General features: G+C 37.0%; 1 protein-coding gene across 1 annotated transcript in view; it reads right to left on the bottom strand.

Moving 5' to 3' along the window:
• Nucleotides 1-19,517, bottom strand: part of ELP3 (elongator acetyltransferase complex subunit 3) — a 106,840-nt gene that overhangs the window by 30,438 nt on the left and 56,885 nt on the right. Inside the window, exons 11-12 of the mRNA XM_004433537.3 lie at nucleotides 2,924-3,014; nucleotides 374-439 (exon numbers count right to left, since the gene is read on the bottom strand). Coding sequence (XP_004433594.1) covers nucleotides 374-439; nucleotides 2,924-3,014 — 157 coding nt within the window. The remainder of the gene's footprint in view (nucleotides 1-373; nucleotides 440-2,923; nucleotides 3,015-19,517) is intronic.

Genomic DNA, 19,517 nt, shown 5'->3' with positions numbered 1-19,517 from the left:
AATTAAAAACCCAGTTCCTCAATTGCACTAGCCACCTTTCAAGCGCTTAATAGTCACATGTGACTGGTGACTGATATCACATTGGATGGCACAGATTATAGAACATTTCAAACACTGCAGAAAGTTCTATTGGACAGTGCTGATCCTGAATGAAGTTCAGACTTGGTTTTCTTCACCTGGCTCTTTTAGAATTCAGCCACCCTCATATTTGGCTTTCCTGGCTTGACATCTGTATCTGATCCTCAATTACTCTTTGCTCTTAGTTTACTCATTAACTTCTAGAGTTCAGTCCCGTTGGCAAGAAGGTGTAGGTCCAGGCTTGACAAAGATTTACAAACAGGATCCAAGCTCTCTATAAAATGAAGAAACTAACCTGATAGGGCCGTACTTTGTGATGAATTTCCTGGATTCCAACTTCTCTGGTTCTCACATCTCGACACTGCCAAAAAGAAAAAAAAAAAAGAAAAGAAAAGAAAAGTAGGGGAGGGGGCAAATATAAAACTTCAATTTTTATTGAAGCCTCTCCACCAAAACCTGGGCTCAAAGTTTGGACATAATTTATATTGAGACAGAAGAATTGAACGTAAAAATGAAGCCATCTTTAATAAATCTGAGGATAAGAGAAAAAGGAATGGAAATGTATGAAATGAGTACAGTATTGCTTTTAAAATAAGTTTGGAATTCAAAAGAGATCAATATATAATGTAATATTGGAAGTAAAGAACATATGTCCTAAAATCTGAAAATAGTTTTTACTCAGGGGATATCACTGTATCTGAAAGTGCAATACAAAAGTATGTAAATAGTAAAGTAAAGAGCAAATTCCAAATTTTTTAAAATCTTCACCATTTTATGGCAATTAACATTTTTAGCATCACCATATTTATATCACTTTAGAAATGTCAAAAAGAGGGATGCTGAAGACTGCTTTTTTTTGCACAGAAGGGCACTGTAAAAGAAAGGATGGGAAGAAGGAAGGGAAGGAAGAAGAAAGGAAAGAAGGAACTTAAAGGCATTTATTATACAACCTGAACCACAGTTACAAATGGCTCTCTGAGTGTCCCTGGGAGGCATAAAGCTGCTTGCAGATGATATGGATGCAATGCTTGGTCTGCATGGCCAAGTGTATGTGATGCAACTCTCACTTCTATTCCACAACCCAGTGGGCATGCTACATAGCCCGACATTTATAATTACAAAATCCTTACAGTATTCCATTATATGTCCTATGTATAGTTTTCCCTATAGAATAAACCAGAAAAATTATTTTCAGAATTCTAACATTTTCCACTAGTGAGAAAAGATCACCCTAGGAAATTTGATGATGTCATGCAAGCTACACTACTAATAGTATATTTATGAAGGACTGCTATATATGTATAGAATTTCATAAGAAAAATAAGAGCTCATTATTTAGTTCTATAAAAACAAAGCAATTTCCATGCCAGAACCAGCACCAGATAATAATGCTTTGTTGATGTGGATACCATGAACTCAAAAATAATATAGCAAACAAGGATCACAGATCTCTGTAATTACACATCTATTACATTTAGATGTTACCTTTTAACTACAGCAGTTCTATATAGTAGCTTGCATGTGAATTTACTACATTTATATGCTCTTAATGAACCCTTGCATGTTGTTTCTTTTTTCTTTTTTAGGTGAGGAGGATGCTTTTTTAAAGGCAGAGATTGATGTGTGCTTATTTTCCGGTAAGACATTGCCTGTGTAAATGAGATGTCTTTTGGCTATGACTGAATTCCAGTCTTCAGACTCAATCCCAGTTTACTTGAAGAGAGGTTATCAAGCTTTATGAGGGGTATAGGGTTAAAGATGACAGCTGGATGCTGAGGTTATTGGGATAACCAGATCAGGTCAGTCACTTTGGCAGTGGTATTCTCAGAGGAGAGGGGAGTTGGAGAACAAGGAGAGCCGGAGACTGGGAAGCAGAGCAGGCATACAATCTTGTTTGGTGCTATTAATTACTGTAAATAAATTTGCTGTTTTTCTAGAACTAAAAATTTTTTTTTTTGGTAGAATAAGCCACTAATGTTCACAAACTCTCCTTTGGACAAACAATTTTCTGGAAAATTTTTTCCATAATAATTTGACTGAGAGAATAAAATGTCTTGGGTAAGTCCCCAAACACAATATGCAGTCCTCACAACGATGTCTTCCAAAGTGTAGTTGTCTATGTTTGTATTGTGCATGAGAACATCTCACAGCTCCATCCCAGACCTAGTGTATCAGAATCTTTGAAGGCAGAGCCCAGGAATCAATGCTCAGGCCTTGACACCACTTCTGGCCTTTTCTCTTCAACAGCTCTAAAAAGTAGTTTCTAGGGCACTGCATTTCAAACCTTATCATGATTCAAGAATCACCCACAGAGACTTAAATTGCAGATTCCTGGGCTCTTTGTACTTCTGGGATCAGCAGAAAGGAGGTGCTTAGTAAAATAAAAAAGTTACTGAATACTTGGGGGTGGGGTAGGGCAAGGAAGACCGGTATATGTGGGCAATAGCATTGTTTGGTAATTATTTCACGCACGTAATCCTTGTTTCTTCAAACATCATATCCTCATATTCTTCTATAACATACTAGTCAAGAAGTGAACACCCAATACTTTAAAAGAAAAAATGTTTTAAAAAAGGAAGTTGAGCACATAGTTGCCAACTGAGTAGGTAGAAAAAACAACTACTAAACTGACAAACCTACACTCTTTTAGAAGAAAGCAGAAGAGGTATAAGGGATAGCATGCAGCCTTTGCAACCACTAGCTTCAACTTCAACACATACCGTAAGAATGCCTTTAATATATAAAAGCTTTTTGACCGAATTCATAAGTTTGTAACTGTGATAGTATCAAACCTTTGTTTTGTTTCAGATTACTTTGATCTCAAGAGTCAGGGTCAAACTCTTACCTGTATTCCAAGGTCTTTCATTCTTGCAAATGCCAGCTCTCTCAAATTACCATGTTCTACTCCTGAGCTGACTAAGGGCATTGGAATATCTCTGTAGGAGAAAAACATCAGCTGTCGCAAAATATAAATCATTCTCTACAGCAGTAAGGTAGGGATGAAAAAAAAAAAAAGAAACAAACAAAAACAAAAACCTACAAAGCAGACCAGAAAAGCAGAGGCTGAATGTTCTAACCAGGAAGCAAGACTCACAGCTTCTGTATCCCTCAGTTTTCCCATCAATGAAATTATGATTTTCACCTACCACTCAAGGTTTCTGTGAGAAACACCTGACAAAAATCACTTTAAAGTACAAAACAAATATCTGATAACCATTAGTAATCACTTTTGGCTGAAGAGACATTTGTACTAAACAAAATAAGAAATAAAACTTTTTTACAAAATCCAATTTGTTTAAAGAGGAGAAATAAGAATTATTATTAATGCACTGATTTACAGCTTACGAACACTTTCCTATACAGTTCCTGAATGACAAGTAACCAGGAAGCTCAAAATCCTGGCTTAGCTAACAACTAGTCCCAAAGGATAAATTTTTTCCCTGTTTCCCAAAAATCTAAATTAGAAATGACTCTGTATTAGAAGAATAACAGCTTGCCTAGAGATGAGAGGAGACAAAATTTATTTCCTGGCATTAATATAGTGTAAAGTGCCAGGGATCAAGGAGACTTCAAACAAAAGTTGAAGTTATCAGTTCTATTTTAGTAGCCCCCAACACCCTGTTCTAGACAAAAATCAGATCTAAAGATAAAATAGTTTAAAAAAAATATAAAATAAGAATATGCTCAGTACATCTGCTTCCTATTCAAAGACAAGTCCTCAATTTGTTTTGTCTAATATTTGGCTGATTAGAAGACAGACTTGAAGAATATGCCATGTATCTTTTCTTCTCATTTTTCCTTCTGAATCAACTTGACTCTCTGCCCTCTCTTTTTACTTATCCCTCCAAATGTTAAGTAACTACAATTAGCTAATTCATCCATTTGATTCTAATAGATATTCCTTATTCAAAAGTATCATAAGGCAATCAATTAGCATTAAAAGCTATATACAATAAGTCTATTAGGCTCTGGAAGCCAGTAGAGTTTCCATCAAGACACTATAAAGCAAGGATAAGCCAAAATTCTTTAAGACAGTGACATACCAGAGAGTTTAAAGTGAGAGTGACATAAAAAAACATATTTTAGAGTGATTAGTAAATAGATATGGTTTATTTGTAGTTTTCACTAAAATAAATTAACTTTCTATCTTTGCAACAGTAATTTCTTTTTTTTTTCCTAAGGAAGATTCACCCTGAGCTAACATCTGTTGCCAATCTTCCTCATTTTTTCCTTGAGGAAGATTAGCCCTGAGCTAACATTTATGCCAATCTTCCTGTACTTTATATGTGGGATGCCACCACAGCATGGCTGATGAGTGGTGTAGGTCCACGCCTGGGATCCAAACCCGTGAACCTGGGCCGCCAAAGCAGAGCGCAGCAAACTTAACCACTACGCCATGGGGTCAGGCCCTATAATTGCTTAAAATCAAATACATTTTAAATTTGTAATCAGATGAAACTGAATGAAGGCTAGTGAAGTAAAAAGTATGGTTTATTTTAACAAGGAAATGTGCAAATACATTACTGTTTCATACTATATAAGCCAATGTTAAAGTCTTCTAAATGCCTTTTATACCCCAAAATATTTTATAAATAACTCACAAATATACGTATATACTTTCACAACTTAAAATTTAAAATATTGTTACAGGATATGAAATTAATCTGATAAAATCAATGGCAACCACTGTTAGTGTCCATTATATGACAGATACATTCTATTCTTGTTATTCATGGCAGTTACATTCTATAAACGTGCTGAATTAGAAACACTGAGGCATTGCTCCTAGGGAACATGCAGGGTTAGGTTCCTGCGAGCCTTTAGTCACATTTTCTTCAACTCATCAATATATAATTCCTGCGAGCCTTTAGTCACATTTTCTTCAACTAATCAATATATAACCTGTTTTATGTATGTTTCTGTTTAAAGACACTTTATTTAATACATAATTGATTCATTAACACATTTATCTAACACATTTCTTTTCTTCACAAGGCACATCACAGTCTCCTTGTGCTCAGGAACACTAGATAGACAGCACCTCAGCACTACATTTGGGGGCGATTTTAAACATCAAAATCAAGAAAAAGTAGAAAATGCAAAAAATGTGTTATTAAATAGAATGCAAAAAGGATACTTGTTTACAGTATTAGAGCTGAAACAATCACGCCAATATCATGTTCCTCACTAACCCTCTAACTACCAGTCTAGCATCCACCAATGACTCCTGTCTGTATCTCCTTCCCCATAACCATTTTCAAATGGGGGTTATCTATTTCTATCAACCTTCTGCATTTACTAATTGAGCCTGTATTGTAATGAAGAGCTTTCCCTTCTTCCCTATTTATTTATTCATTTATTTATAAACTCATGGATTCCTATTTTATTCAGTGAGTTGTAATCTGATTTAACATTATTTATTTTGTTGCTTAAATTAGATTTGGCCAGTGGGCGTGCATTCAGGCTGGCTTCTGGGTCCTTTTGACATGTCCCAATCATTCTTGGAATACTTCCTTACTTTCTGGAACAACAACATGTTCCAGGTTTATCCTGTACATTTGCTGTCACAGCTCTGGGACTGGCCATTTTTCCAAGCATCCTTGATTCCTTTTAGTGGAGAGTGATATTTAGAAATCAAAATGTGAGCACTTACTGTGTTCATTACTGCTGAGGTGTCATTGCCTCTAGACCTTGTCAGTATACACAATTAAGAAATTTATGTATGTATATACACATATGTACAGGCATACCTTGTTTTATTGCACTTTGCTTTATTGCATTTCACAGATACTACATATTTTACAAATTGAAGGTTTGCGGCAACCCTGCATCGAGCAAGTCTATTGCCACCATTTTTCCAACATTTACTCACTTTGTGTTTCTGTGTCACATTTTGGTAATTCTCACAATACTTGAAACTTTTTCATTATTTTTATATTTGTTATGGTGATCCATGATCATTGATATTACTATTGTAATTGTTTTGGGGCACCACAAACTGCACCCATATAAGACAGTGAACTTAATTGATAAATGTGTCTGTTCTGACTTCTCCACTGACTAGCCGTTCCCCTGTCTCTCTCTCTCTCCTCAGGCCTCGCTATCCTCTGACACACCACAATACTGAAATTAGGCCAATTAATAACCCTACAATGGCTTAGTGAGGAAGGCATGTTGAAAGCTGAGACAGCTCAAAAGCTAGGCCTCTTGTGCCAAACAGTTAGCCAAGTTGTGAATGCAAAGGAAAAATTCTTGAAGGAAATTAAAAGTGCTACTCCAGTGAACACATGAATAAGAAAGTGAAATAGCCTTGTTGCTGACACAAAGAAAGTTTCAGTGGTCTGGACAGAAGATCAAACCAGCCACAAAATTCTCTTAAGCCAAAGCCTGATCCAGAGCAAGGCGCTGACTCTCTTCAATTCTATGAAGGCTGAGAGAGGTGAGGAAGCTGCAGAAGAAAAGTCTGAAGCTAGCAAAAGTCTGGTTCATGAGGTTTAAGGAAAGAAGCCATCTCTATAACATAAGAGTGCAAGGTGAAGGAGCAAGCGCTGATGTAGAAGCTGCAGCAAGTTATCTAGAAGATCTAGCTAAGATAATTAATAAAGGTGGCTACACTAAACAACAGATGTAGACAAAATAGCCTTATATTGGAAGAACATGCCATCTAGGGCTTTCATCACTAGAGAGGAGAAGTCAATGTCCGGCTTCAAAGCTTCAAAGGACAGGCTGACTCTCCTGTTAGGAGCTAATGCAGCTGGTGACTTTAAGTTGAAGCCAAAGTTCATTTTCCATTCCGAAAATCCTAGGACCCTTAAGAATTATGCCAAATCTACTCTGCCTATGCTCTACAAATAGAACAACAAAGCCTGGATGACAGCACATCTGTTTCCAACATGGATTACCAAATATTTTAAGCCCACTATTGAGACCTACTGCTTAGGAAAAGATTCCTTTCAAAAGGTTACTGCTCACTGACAGTGCACCTGGTCACCCAAGAGCTCTGATGGAGATGTATAACAAGATTAATGTTGTTTTCCTGCCTAACACAACATCCATTCTGCAGCCTATGGATCAAGGAGTAATTTCAACGTTTAAGTCTTACTATTCAAGAAATACATTTCATAAAGTCTAGCTGCCATAGTGATTCCTCTGATGGATCTAGGCAAAGTAAACTGAAGACCTTCTGGAAAGGATTCACCATTCTAGATGCCATTAAGAACATTCATGATTTATGGGAAGAGGTCAAAATATCAACATTAACAGGAGTTTGGAAGAAGTTGATTCTGATCCTCACAGATGACTTTGAGGGGTCCAAGACTTCAGTGGAGGAAGTAACTCCAACTGTGGTGGAAATAGCAAGAGAACTAGAATTAGAACTGGAGCCTAGAGATGTGACTGAATTGCTGCAATCTCATAATAAAACTTTAACAGATGAGGAGTTGCTTTTTATGGATGAGCAATGAAAGTGGTTTCTTAAGATGGAATCTACTCCTGCTGAAGATGTGAAGATTGCTAAAATGACAATGAAGGATTGAGAATATTACATAAATTTAGTTGATAAAGCAGTGGCAGGGTTTGACAGGACTGACTCCAATTTTGAAAGAAGTTCTACTGTGGGTAAAATGCTGTTAAACAGTATCACATACTACAAAGAAATTGTTCGTGAAAGGAAGAGTCAATCGGTGAAGCAAACTTCACTGTTGTCTTATTTTAAGAAACTGCCACAGCCACCCCAGCCTTTAGCAACCACCACCAGGATCAGTCAGCACCCATCAACACTGAGGTAAGACCCTCCATCAGCAAAAACATTTTCACTCACTGAAGGCTCAGATGATGGTTAGCATTTTTTAGCAATGAAGTATTTTTAAAGTAAGGTATGTACATTATTTTCTTAGACATAATGCTATTGCACACTTAACTCTACAGTATAGAATAAAAATAACTTTTATATGTACTGGGAAACCAAAAAATGTGTGTGACTCGCAAGAAATGTGTGTGACTCGCTTTACTGCTGTGGTCTGGAACTGAACCTGCGATATCTCCGGGGGTACATATAAACATATACCTATTTCTAAATACAAATGAAAAAACCCATGAGTTCATGCTGATAATCACAATTCTAATCTAATGCCTTAGTGTTCTTTTCAGCTTTCTACCTTTCAATGTTCGTAAATCCCTTCAGATAGTGAGAAATCCGGCTCTCTTATCTGTAGTACAGTTACTTATTTGCTAAATCAAGTAACTTATTTGCTCAATGTAACCAATCTCCCAACTATTCTAGCGGCCACCTCTGTACTCCCTACGCTTGCCCTCCATTTCCTCAGATGCCAGGCAGACCGCTGTCAAAGCCTCCGTGGCACTCCCTCCACAGGTGACGGGAAAGGAAAAGAAGATGGGTGCTACAAACATTTCTTTTTCTTTTTTTTGAGGAAGATCAGCCCTGAGCTAACATCCATGCTAATCCTCCTCTTTTTGCCGAGGAAGACCGGCTCTGAGCTAACATCTATTACCAATCCTCCTCCTTGTTTTCTTTTCCCCCAAAGCCCCAGTAGATAGTTGTATGTCGTAGTTGCACATGTTTCTAGTTGCTGTATGTGGGACTCGGCCTCAGCACGGCTGGAGAAGTGGTGCGTCGGTGCGCGCCCGGGATCTGAACCCGGGCCGCCAGTAGCGGAGCGCGTGCACTTAACCGCTAAGCCACGGGGCCGGCCCTACAAATATTTCTAATAATGAACCAGTACTTTTAAAAGACACTAAAATTTTCAATAGAAGTTAACTCTCTAAGAAATAGATTTTATCATGTAGTGTTGTTAGGGACAACTATATGACAGAAAGAAAGAATTACTAGCAGAGCTGGCTAATAATTTGTGAGGCCCAGTGCAAAATGAGAACAGGGGGCCTCTTGTTAAAAATATTAATAATTCAAAGATGGTGAGAGCAGAGCATTAAGCCAAGTGCAAGGCCTTATGAGACCGGGCAGGTCACATGACCCTGAAGCTGGCCCTGATTACCACAAAACTCAAGTCAGTGAGGACCTGGTAACACAGGGCTTTATAATGCTGCTGAGAGTTCACAGATGTCCTTAAATTTATGTCTGTCACTACAAAAATGCAACATGGCTTTAACGGTCTTTGGCAGTGACATGCCTGGAGTATACCAGATGGGAGTTTTCCCTCATTGAGGAATAGAAAGGTGGCAATCTCCATTTTCAGTGATAAAGTCTTTTTCACTGAAAAGGAAAGGAAATAATTCTATATATGCTGAGCATCGTCTGTGTGCAAAGTAGTGTATTAAGCAATCTGGAATATATAAAGATAAACAGACACTGTTACAGTCTTCTAGGAGTTCAAAACTCAGGTAAGATTACTGACCATCTGAACTTGCTACATCCATCTAGGTAGGAGTTAAAATTATTTTTAGGCTTCTCAACTTGTTTCAATCTAGTTTCACTATCTTGGCTTGAAGAGAAATTACATTCAAGAATACTCACTTTTCTATTTCAACAGGTAGCATTTCAAGCTTAGAGGTGCTAAGCTTAGAGGTGCTAATATTTGCAATTTGCTCATCAAAAACCTTTCAAAGTGATGTCTAGAACTTTTTTGGTCTGAAGTTTCTCACACTTCAGAAGCATGTTTTGGTTGCAAATTGGTATTCCCATTCTAATGCTTCACAGTGATTTAAATATCACATGAAGGCAGACAGCTGTCAAATAGGCTGCAGGCAGCAGCAGTTTACTGTGACTCCATCATGTGTCTGGACAGAATTTTACATTTAATCACTGACTGCACCCGTTAGGGCTGCAATACAGAATCATCTATTAGGATGCTGCTTCATAACAACACCCAGTAAAATGTTATTGACTCAACTGTCATAAAATTAGAAGCGTAGGGCCGGCCCCGTGGCTTAGCGGTTAAGTGCGCTGCTGGCAGCCCGGGTTCGGATCCTGGGCGCGCACCGACGCACCTCTTCTCCGGCCATGCTGAAGCCGCGTCCCACATACAGCAACTAGAAGAATGTGCAGCTATGACATACAACTATCTACTGGGGCTTCGGGGGAAAAAATAAATAAATAAAATTAAAAAAAAAAATTAGAAGTGTAAATTAGTTAAGAAAAAAAGGGGGGTGGGGTGGGGAAATGACCAATTAAAAAATATCAAGTAATCTATTAGCAAAATATAGTATTAAAAAAAGACAAGTGTACACCAAAAACATAAAATGTGGGAGAAGGGGAGTTAAAGAGTAGAGCTTTCAGACAGAGGTCAAACTAAAGAGACCATCAACTTAATACAGATTCCTATAAACGTAGGTTACTGTTTATGGACCCCAGGGTAATCACAAACCAGAAACCTATAATAAATACACAAAAAACTAAGAGAAAGGAACCCAAACACAATACTAAAGAAAGCCATCAAACCACAAGGGAAGAGAGCAAGGGAAGAAGAAAGGAACAGAGAACAACTACTAAAGCACTGAGAAAAAAAAGTTAAAAAATGGCCATAAGTACATATTTATCAATAGCTACTTTAAATGTCAATGGACTAAATGTTTCAATTAAAAGACATAGGGTGGCTGATAGGATAAAAAAACAAGACCCACATATATGCTGCATACAAGAGACACACTTCAGACCTAAAGACACTCGCAAACTGAAAGTGAAGGGATGGAAAAATATACTCCATGCAAATGGGAATGAAAAGAAAGCTAGGATAGCAATACTCATATCAAACAAAATAGACTTTAAAATAAAAACTGTAAAAAAAGACAAGGAAGGGCATTACATAATGATCAAGGGAACAACCCAACAAGAGGATATAACACTTGTAAATATCTATGCACCCAATGTAGGAGCACCTAAATATACAAAGCAATTATTAACAGACACAAAAAGAGAAATAGACAGTAACACAATAAAAGTAGGGGACTTTAACACTCCATTTACACCAACAGATAGATCATCCAAATAGAAGATCAATAAGGAAACAGTGACCCTAAAGGACACACTAGAACACACGAAACTAGTAGATATATACAGAACATTCTATCCAAAAACCAAAGAATACACATTCTTTTCAAATGCACATGGAACACTCTCCAGGACTGATCATATATTAGGCCACAAAACAAGTCTCCATAAATTTAAGAAGACTGAAATAATATCAACCATCTTTTCTGACCACAACGGTATGAAACTAGAAATCAACTACAGGAAGAAAATCAGAAAAGCCACAAATATGTGGAGATTAAACAAAATGCTACCGTAGAATGATTGGGTCAATGAAGAAATCAAGGGAGAAATCAAAAAATACCTGGAGACAAATGAAAATACGACATGCCAGAATTTATGGGATACAGCAAAAGCAGTTCTAAGAGGGAAGTTTATAGTAATACAGGTCTATCTCAACAAACAAGAAAAATTTTAAATAAACAATCTAACAATGCACCTAAAGGAAGCGGAAAAAGAAGAACAAACAAAGCCCCAAATCAGCAGAAGGGAAACAAAAATCAGAGCAGAAATAAATGAAATAGAGACTAAAAAAACAATAGAAAAAATTAATAAAACCAAGAGCTGGTTCTTTGAAAAGATAAACAAAATTGACAAACCTTTAGCTAGACTCACCAAGAAAAAAAGAGAGAAGGCTGAAATAAGTAAAATCAGAAATCAAAGAGGAGAGATTACAACGGACACCTCAGAAATACAGAAGATTATAAGAGAATACTATGAAAAGCTATATGCCAACAAATTCGACTACCCGGAAGAAATAGATAAATTCTTAGAATCATACAACCTTCCAAAACTGGATCAAGAAGAAATAGAGAATTTGAATAGACCAATCACCAGTAAGGAGATTGAAACAGTAATCAAAAACCTCCCCAAAAATAAAAGTCCAGGACCAGATGGCTTCCCTGGTGAATTCTACCCAACATTCAAAGAAGACTTAATACCTATCCTTCTCAAACTCTTCCAAAAAATTGAGGAGGGGAGGAAGCTCCCTAACTCATTTTACGAAGCCGACATTACCCTGATACCAAAACCAGACAAGGACAACAGAAAAAAAGAAAATTACAGGCCAATATCACTGATGAACATCGATGCAAAAATCATCAACAAAATACTAGCAAATCACATACAACAATACATTAAAAAGATTATACACCATCATCAGAGGGGATTCATTCCAGGGATGCAGGGATGGTTCAACATTTGAAAATCAATCAACATGATATACCACACGAATAAAATGAAGAATAAAAATCACATGATCATCTCAATAGATGCAGAGAAAGCATTTGAGATACAGCATTCATTTATGATAAAAACTGAATAAAATGGGTATGGAAGGAAAGTACCTCAACATAATAAAGGCCATATATGACAAACCCACAGCTAATATCATCCTCAATGGTGAAAAACTGAAACCTATCCCTCTAAGAACAGGAACCAGACAAGGATGCCCACTTTCACCACTCCTATTTAATACAGTATTGGAAGTCCTACCCAGAGCAATCAGGCAAGAAAAAGAAATAAAAGGGATCCAAATTGGAAAGGAAGAAGTGAAACTGTCACTATGTGCAGATGACATGATTTTATATATAGAAAACCCTAAAGAATCCACCAAAAAACTTTTAGAAGTAATAAACGAATATGGTAAAGTTGTGGGATACAAAATCAACATACAAAAATCAGTAGCGTTTCTATACACTAACAACAAAGGAGCAGAAACAGAAATTAAGAATACCATCCCATTTACAATTGCAACAAAAAGAATAAAATACCTAGGAATAAACTTAACCAAAGAGGTGAGAGATCTGTACACCGAAAACTATAAAACATTGCTGAAAGAAATTGAAGAAGACACAAAGAAATGGAAAGATATTCCATGCTCTTGGATTGGAAGAATTAACATAGTTAAGATGTCCATACTTCCTAAAGAAATCTGTAGATTCAATGCAATCCCTATCAAAGTTCCAACAACATTTTTCACAGAAATAGAACAAAGAATCCTAAATTTTATTTGGAACAACAAAAGACCCCGAATAGCTAAAGGAATCCTGAGAAAAAAGAACAAAGCTGGAGGGATCACACTCCCTGATTTCAAAATATACTACAAAGCCATAGTAACCAAAACAGCATGGTACTGGCACAAAAACAGACACACAGATCCATGGAATAGAATCGAAAGCCCAGAAATAAACCCACACATCTATGGACAGCTAATCTTTGACAAAGGAGCCAAGAACATACAATGGGGAAAAGAAAGTCTCTTCAACAAAAGTGTTGGGAAAACTGGACAGCCACATGCAAAAAAATGAAAGTAGACCCTTACCTTACACCATACACAAAAATTAACTCCAAATGGATTCAAGACTTGAATGTAAGACCTGAAACTATGAAACTTCTAGAAGAAAACATAGGCAGTACACTCTTCGACATCGCTCTTAGCAACATCTTCTCAAGCACCATGTCTGACCGGGCAAGAGAAACAATAGAAAAAATAAACAAATGGGACTACATCAAACTAAAAAGCTTCTGCACAGCAAAGGAAACCATCAACAAAACGAAAAGACAACCTAACAATTGGGAGAAGATATTTGCAAACCATACATCTGATAAGGGCTTAATCTCCAAAATATACAAAGAACTGATGCATCTCAACAACATAAAAACTAACAACTCAATTAAAAAATGGGCAAAAGACCTGAACAGACATTTCTCCAAAGAAAATATACAGACGGCCAACAGGCACATGAAAAGATGTTCAAAATCATTAACTATCAGGGAAATGCAAATCGTAACTACAATGAGATATCACCCCACGCCCATCAGAATAGCTATAATTAACAAGACAGGAAACAACATGTGTTGGAGAGGATGTGGAGAGAAGGGAACTCTCCTACACTGCTGGTGGGAGTGCAAACTGGTGCAGCCACTATGGAAAACAGTATGGAGATCCCTCAAAAAATCAAGGATAGAACTACCATATGACCCAGCTATTCCACTGCTGGGTATTTATCCAAAGAACTTGAAAACACCAATGCGTAAAGATACATGCAGCCCTGTGTTCATTGCAGCGTTATTCACAATAGCCAAGACTTGGAAGCAACCTAAGTGCCCGTCAAGGGATGAATGGATAAAGAAGATGTGGTATATATACACAATGGAATACTTCTCAGCCATAAGAAACGATGAAATCCAGCCATTTGTGACAACATGGATGGACATTGAGGGTATTATGCAAAGTGAAATAAGTCAGAGGGAGAAGGTCAAATACCGTATGATTTCCTTCATTAAGTAGTAGATAACAACAACAATAAACAAACACACAAAGATGGAGATTGGATTGGTGGTTTCTAGAGGGGAAGGGGGGAGGGAGGAGGGCGAAAGGGATAATTTGGCACATGTGTGTAGTGATGGCTTGTAATTAGTATTTGTGTGGTGAACGTGATGTTATCTATGCAGAAATAGAAGTATAATGATGTACACCTGAAATTTATACAATGTTATAAACCAATGTTACTGCAATAAACAAAAAATTAAAAAAATATATATATATAACAATTGGAATGGAATATAAAGTTTTAAAGCTGAGACCCGAAGCTGTTTTACCAGAACATAGCTATCAAATTGTTATTAAGTGTTGTGTACTATGTGAACATGGACATGCCTTTTTGGTTCCCTAGTCTTATCTGTCCAAGAAAGAGAAGATAATTCAAAAGGCTCTGACAGGTAAACGCAAAATTTATGAAGTTTTTTTGAGCTATCTCATTAAAAAGCACCATCTCCTTTACAATCCAAATTCCATGAATGGCAAATTATATATAAACACACAACTGATATAAGAAGAAACACAAATAATAATCAGTTACATGGAAAAAATGTTAATCCTCACTAATAACTAGGAAAATGCAAATTAATACCCCTAGGTAAATAAAATAAAAAATAGAAGCATCCATTTCTATGGAGTGATAAAACCAGTATCTATTTACTCTAAATTGGTGTAATTGATACCAGCTCAAGACAAGGTTGACCTCAGGGAAGCCATATTGTAGAAAAGAAACCCTATTGTAACTTGGAATGACCTCTGACTAACCCAGCTGGATATGCACCCTCCAGGAGATCTAACTGCTCTGTGGACTTACGACCCCTGCTTGTGCATGTACCTCCCAGCTTCGATAAGATGATAACTTCGTCCTTTTGAGTTCCTTACGAATGTGATGACCCCAGAACAGAGAGTCTACGCTGATAGCCATCATCCGTGAAAACTGAAAGATCTGGTGTGGTGACTCCCAGTCTGTAACACCAGATGGTCAACACTCCTAACTCCCTCCCCTATAACCCACCAGCCTATATAACTGCTGTAAGATTTTGTGCCCCCTGAAGATGGTTCTTTTGGACGTTAGTCAGCCATCTTCCCTCTTGTTAGCAAGCTGTAATAAAATGCCCTTTCTCTGCCACCATCTTGCCTCTTTACGACTGGCTTTTATCTTGCAGTGAGCAGATCGTGCCCTTTGTGCAGTAACATAACCCCTTTGGAAAACCATATCAATATACATAGAAAAAACTATAACATTCATGTATATTCTCCTTGTTCCAGAAAGTATATTAATAATAATAATAACAATAATAATAATAATAATAATAATAATAAAGATGCTTAGATCCTTATCAGGAGTAATCTTTCTCCTAGATTATACTACTCCAAGAGATTACTTCAACAGAAGTAAAAAGTTCTCTGTACGTGAATTTTAGCTGTAGCGGAGACCAGGATAATGATTAAAAAAAAAAAAAAAGAAACATGGAAGCAATCTAAATGTACAACATTAGGGAATAGTTTACTGAATAAGACAAATTAAAATGCTAGACTACTATGCTGCCATTAAAATTAGAAGTGAAGATTATTCTAAGTTTTTACCAAGAAGCATAATGCAAAAATGCAAACAGCATATTTGCCAGTGTATAAAATGTACTGCTGTGTAAATTGCATCCCAATTATACAAAGAAAGTTTTGTAACAATAATGTAACCCTGTTATTAATACATATATTGAAAGGGATTTTAAAGCAGCTTTATAGAGAAAATATTATTTTGTTCATGTAAATATAGTACTATACGGCTGGAAATTAAGAAGAAAATAAAAATTCTGGATAATTAGTAATAGTCTATAAACTCTGTTGGAAAAAACTATAAAATCACACGATCAAAAAGAAACGTACTAGGAGCAATGAATGGTGGTACACAGCAGAAACACATCACACCTATACCTCAGCACTGCAAAAGCCTAGTCTAGAATTTCAGTGATTATTGATAAGAAAAAGCAAGTCAATATAAAATAAATTTGAATCATTTAATGCAGTATATACAAAGAAAATATGTAAATAAAAATGGGTAAAAAGCAAGTATCAAAATATAATAAATTTGAATGAATTCCCATGCAGGTAGCCACAGTAATAGTTGAGTAGTATTCAATGCAAAATAAAGTAACATAAAATATTTGTAGGAATTCTGCCCATGTTTATAGAAAAACATATGCTTGACTCAATATTATGAGTCCACAGTAAGCTACATAAAAAAAACAGAATTCTAATGGAAACTTCTATAACAATATCATAGCTACACTAAAAACATAAAAAAATAACATAAAATTGAAAATACCCTAAAGATTTTAATCTTTATACTAAAAAACCTAGAAAACAATCACATTCAAAGTTAAGTAAATTATCAGTCTCAAAGCATGAAAATCAGACATCACAGCTAGACTTTAGACAACTCTCTCCACCAAAGGCATTTACCATGTTAGGAACTGAGTCATCACTATCTTCAAACCGTCCTCAGACTCACTGAGGACATTACTAGTTCCGCATTTTTAGAGAGATTTTACCTCTTGTTTTACAGTGTTCCATTAAGTTTTAATTCACCCACACATTTATAAAGTAATAGAGTGTCACTTCAAAATCTTAAGCCTACATCCACATAAAGCCCTTGTCCCACATAAACCCTTTAAGTGATGTACTGATAGTGAAACCGGCAAACAGCTATTGATGATGAAGCAGCTAGTAACTACGGGGGATTGGAATTTGCCAACTCAATATATGTCTCCACCTGAATGACATTTTGACCCCTACCCCCACTAACTGACCAAAGGAGTTTGGGATGGGAGGCCTGCCCCCAGAAAAGGCCATTACCATAGACATCTCCGGGTACCTGGGTGGGTCCTGCTAAGCCCATTCTTAGTTCTGGTTACCCTTTAGAGGAGACATTTACATTTGTAAAGAAAATCTCCATTTGTAAATGTATCTTCTTCCCTGTACCACGAAGAAGGGGGGGATGGCCTTACCTAGAAACTTATCAGAATGGAAGGTGAGGACTTAAATCTGCATGATAAACTTACTCATTGTTAACTGTGCTGTTTGGGCAATATGCCATCTGACTCCCACTAGGTTCCTATATCTGATGTCTCTCTGGAGCCTGGGTTACCGTGGTAATGGGTGTTTGAGCTCTTTTTTTTCAGGAACTGAACCCCTTGTCCACTTCAGGCCGGACTGAGACCACCAACCCACCAACTGGGCCCTTTTGACGGCAAGAGGTTGGAACTCCACCCTCAGGGCATGTTAATGCCGCCATTCTGTGAACACGTGTCCTACGAAGAGACATGAAGCCTGACTACGCTTGCGCAGATCATCAATTACCTCATCTCCCCTCAGCTTCAATCATTTCAGACCACTTTGCCCCCTTCTCCATCAACACCCCTGAGTACCTATTTTCGGGGAGGCGGATTTGAGACTTGTTCTCCCATTTTCCTCACTTGGCTGCCTTGTGATTAAACCCTCTCTCTCTGCAATCTCGTCGTTGTCTCAGAGATTGGCTTTCTGGGCGGCGGGCAAAAACGGACCTGGTGCGGTAACAATAGAGAAATATAACTGACAGTTTGGCCTCCTGGAATTAGAGCTGGAGGACTCTTCCATTGGCCAATTCTCCAGCGAGAGCTGGAATGGGGTCATGATAGGAGAACTGAGAACAGGGAAGTTTCTTTAATCAGCCTCATGTTGGATATGCACAATATCATGCCTTTCTCTTCATACAACCTTTAGGTTGTATAATATACATGTTCTTAATTCTTCCTGGCATGACCCCTTTACAATTTTCTTACAGAGATTATATTTGCTGCTCTTGTTTTCTCGAAGGTTTTATTTTCTCAGTTGGTGGTAGGCCAGGATAATGTCTCACAGTGATATTTCACAAAGTCCATAAAATTAAGCTTTTAATATTATAGCAATGTCTCTGTTGCTTTTGATTCACTGGTTACAGCAGTAAGAAATTTAAAGCTGAAAATGAAGGGGAAGAATGCAAATTCTTTATCTGATGGCCTGTGTGATCTATACCTTGTCACTTTGGGTAAGAAAACTATGGTGTGTTAAATACCTAGGAATAAACTTAACCAAAGAGGTGAAAGATTTGTACACCGAAAACTATAAAACATTTCTGAAAGAAATTGAAGAAGACACAAAGAAATGGAAAGATATTCCGTGCTCTTGGATTGGAAGAATTAACATAGTTAAGATGTCCATACTTCCTAAAGCCATCTATAGATTCAATGCAATCCCTATCAAAGTTCCAACAACATTTTTCACAGAAATAGAACAAAGAATTCTAAAATTTATATGGAACAACAAAAGACCCCGAATAGCTAAAGGAATCCTGAGAAAAAAGAACAAAGCTGGAGGGATCACACTCCCTGATTTCAAAATATACTACAAAGCTGTAGTAACCAAAACAGCATGGTACTGGCACAAAAACAGACACACAGATCAATGGAATAGAATCGAAAGCCCAGAAATAAACCCACACATCTATGGACAGCTAATCTTTGACAAAGGAGCCAAGAACATACAATGGGGAAAAGAAAGTCTCTTCAACAAATGGTGTTGGGAAAACTGGATAGCCATATGCAAAAAAATGAAAGTAGATCCTTACCTTACACCATACACAAAAATTAACTCCAAATGGATTCAAGACTTGAATGTAAGACCTGAAACTGTGAAAGTTCTAGAAGAAAACATAGGCAGTACGCTCTTCGACATCGCTCTTAGCAACATCTTTTCAAACACCACATCTGACCGGGCAAGAGAAACAATAGAAAAAATAAACAAATGGGACTACATCAAACTAAAAAGCTTCTGCACAGCAAAGGAAACCATCAACAAAACGAAAAGACAACCTAACAATTGGGAGAAGATATTTGCAAACCATACATCTGATAAGGGCTTAATCTCCAAAATATATAAAGAACTCATGCATCTCAACAACAAAAAAACTACCAACCCAATTAAAAAATGGGCAAAAGACCTGAACAGACATTTCTCCAAAGAAGATATACAGATGGCCAACAGACACATGAAAAGATGTTCAAAATCACTAATTATCAGGGAAATGCAAATCAAAAC

This window comes from Ceratotherium simum, chromosome 12, assembly GCF_057802395.1.
Source record: "Ceratotherium simum simum isolate JZ-2026a chromosome 12, ASM5780239v1, whole genome shotgun sequence".
Lineage (NCBI taxonomy): Eukaryota > Metazoa > Chordata > Mammalia > Perissodactyla > Rhinocerotidae > Ceratotherium > Ceratotherium simum.
Note: the sequence above shows the minus strand (reverse complement) of the source record. Positions and strands in the feature narration are given on the sequence as shown.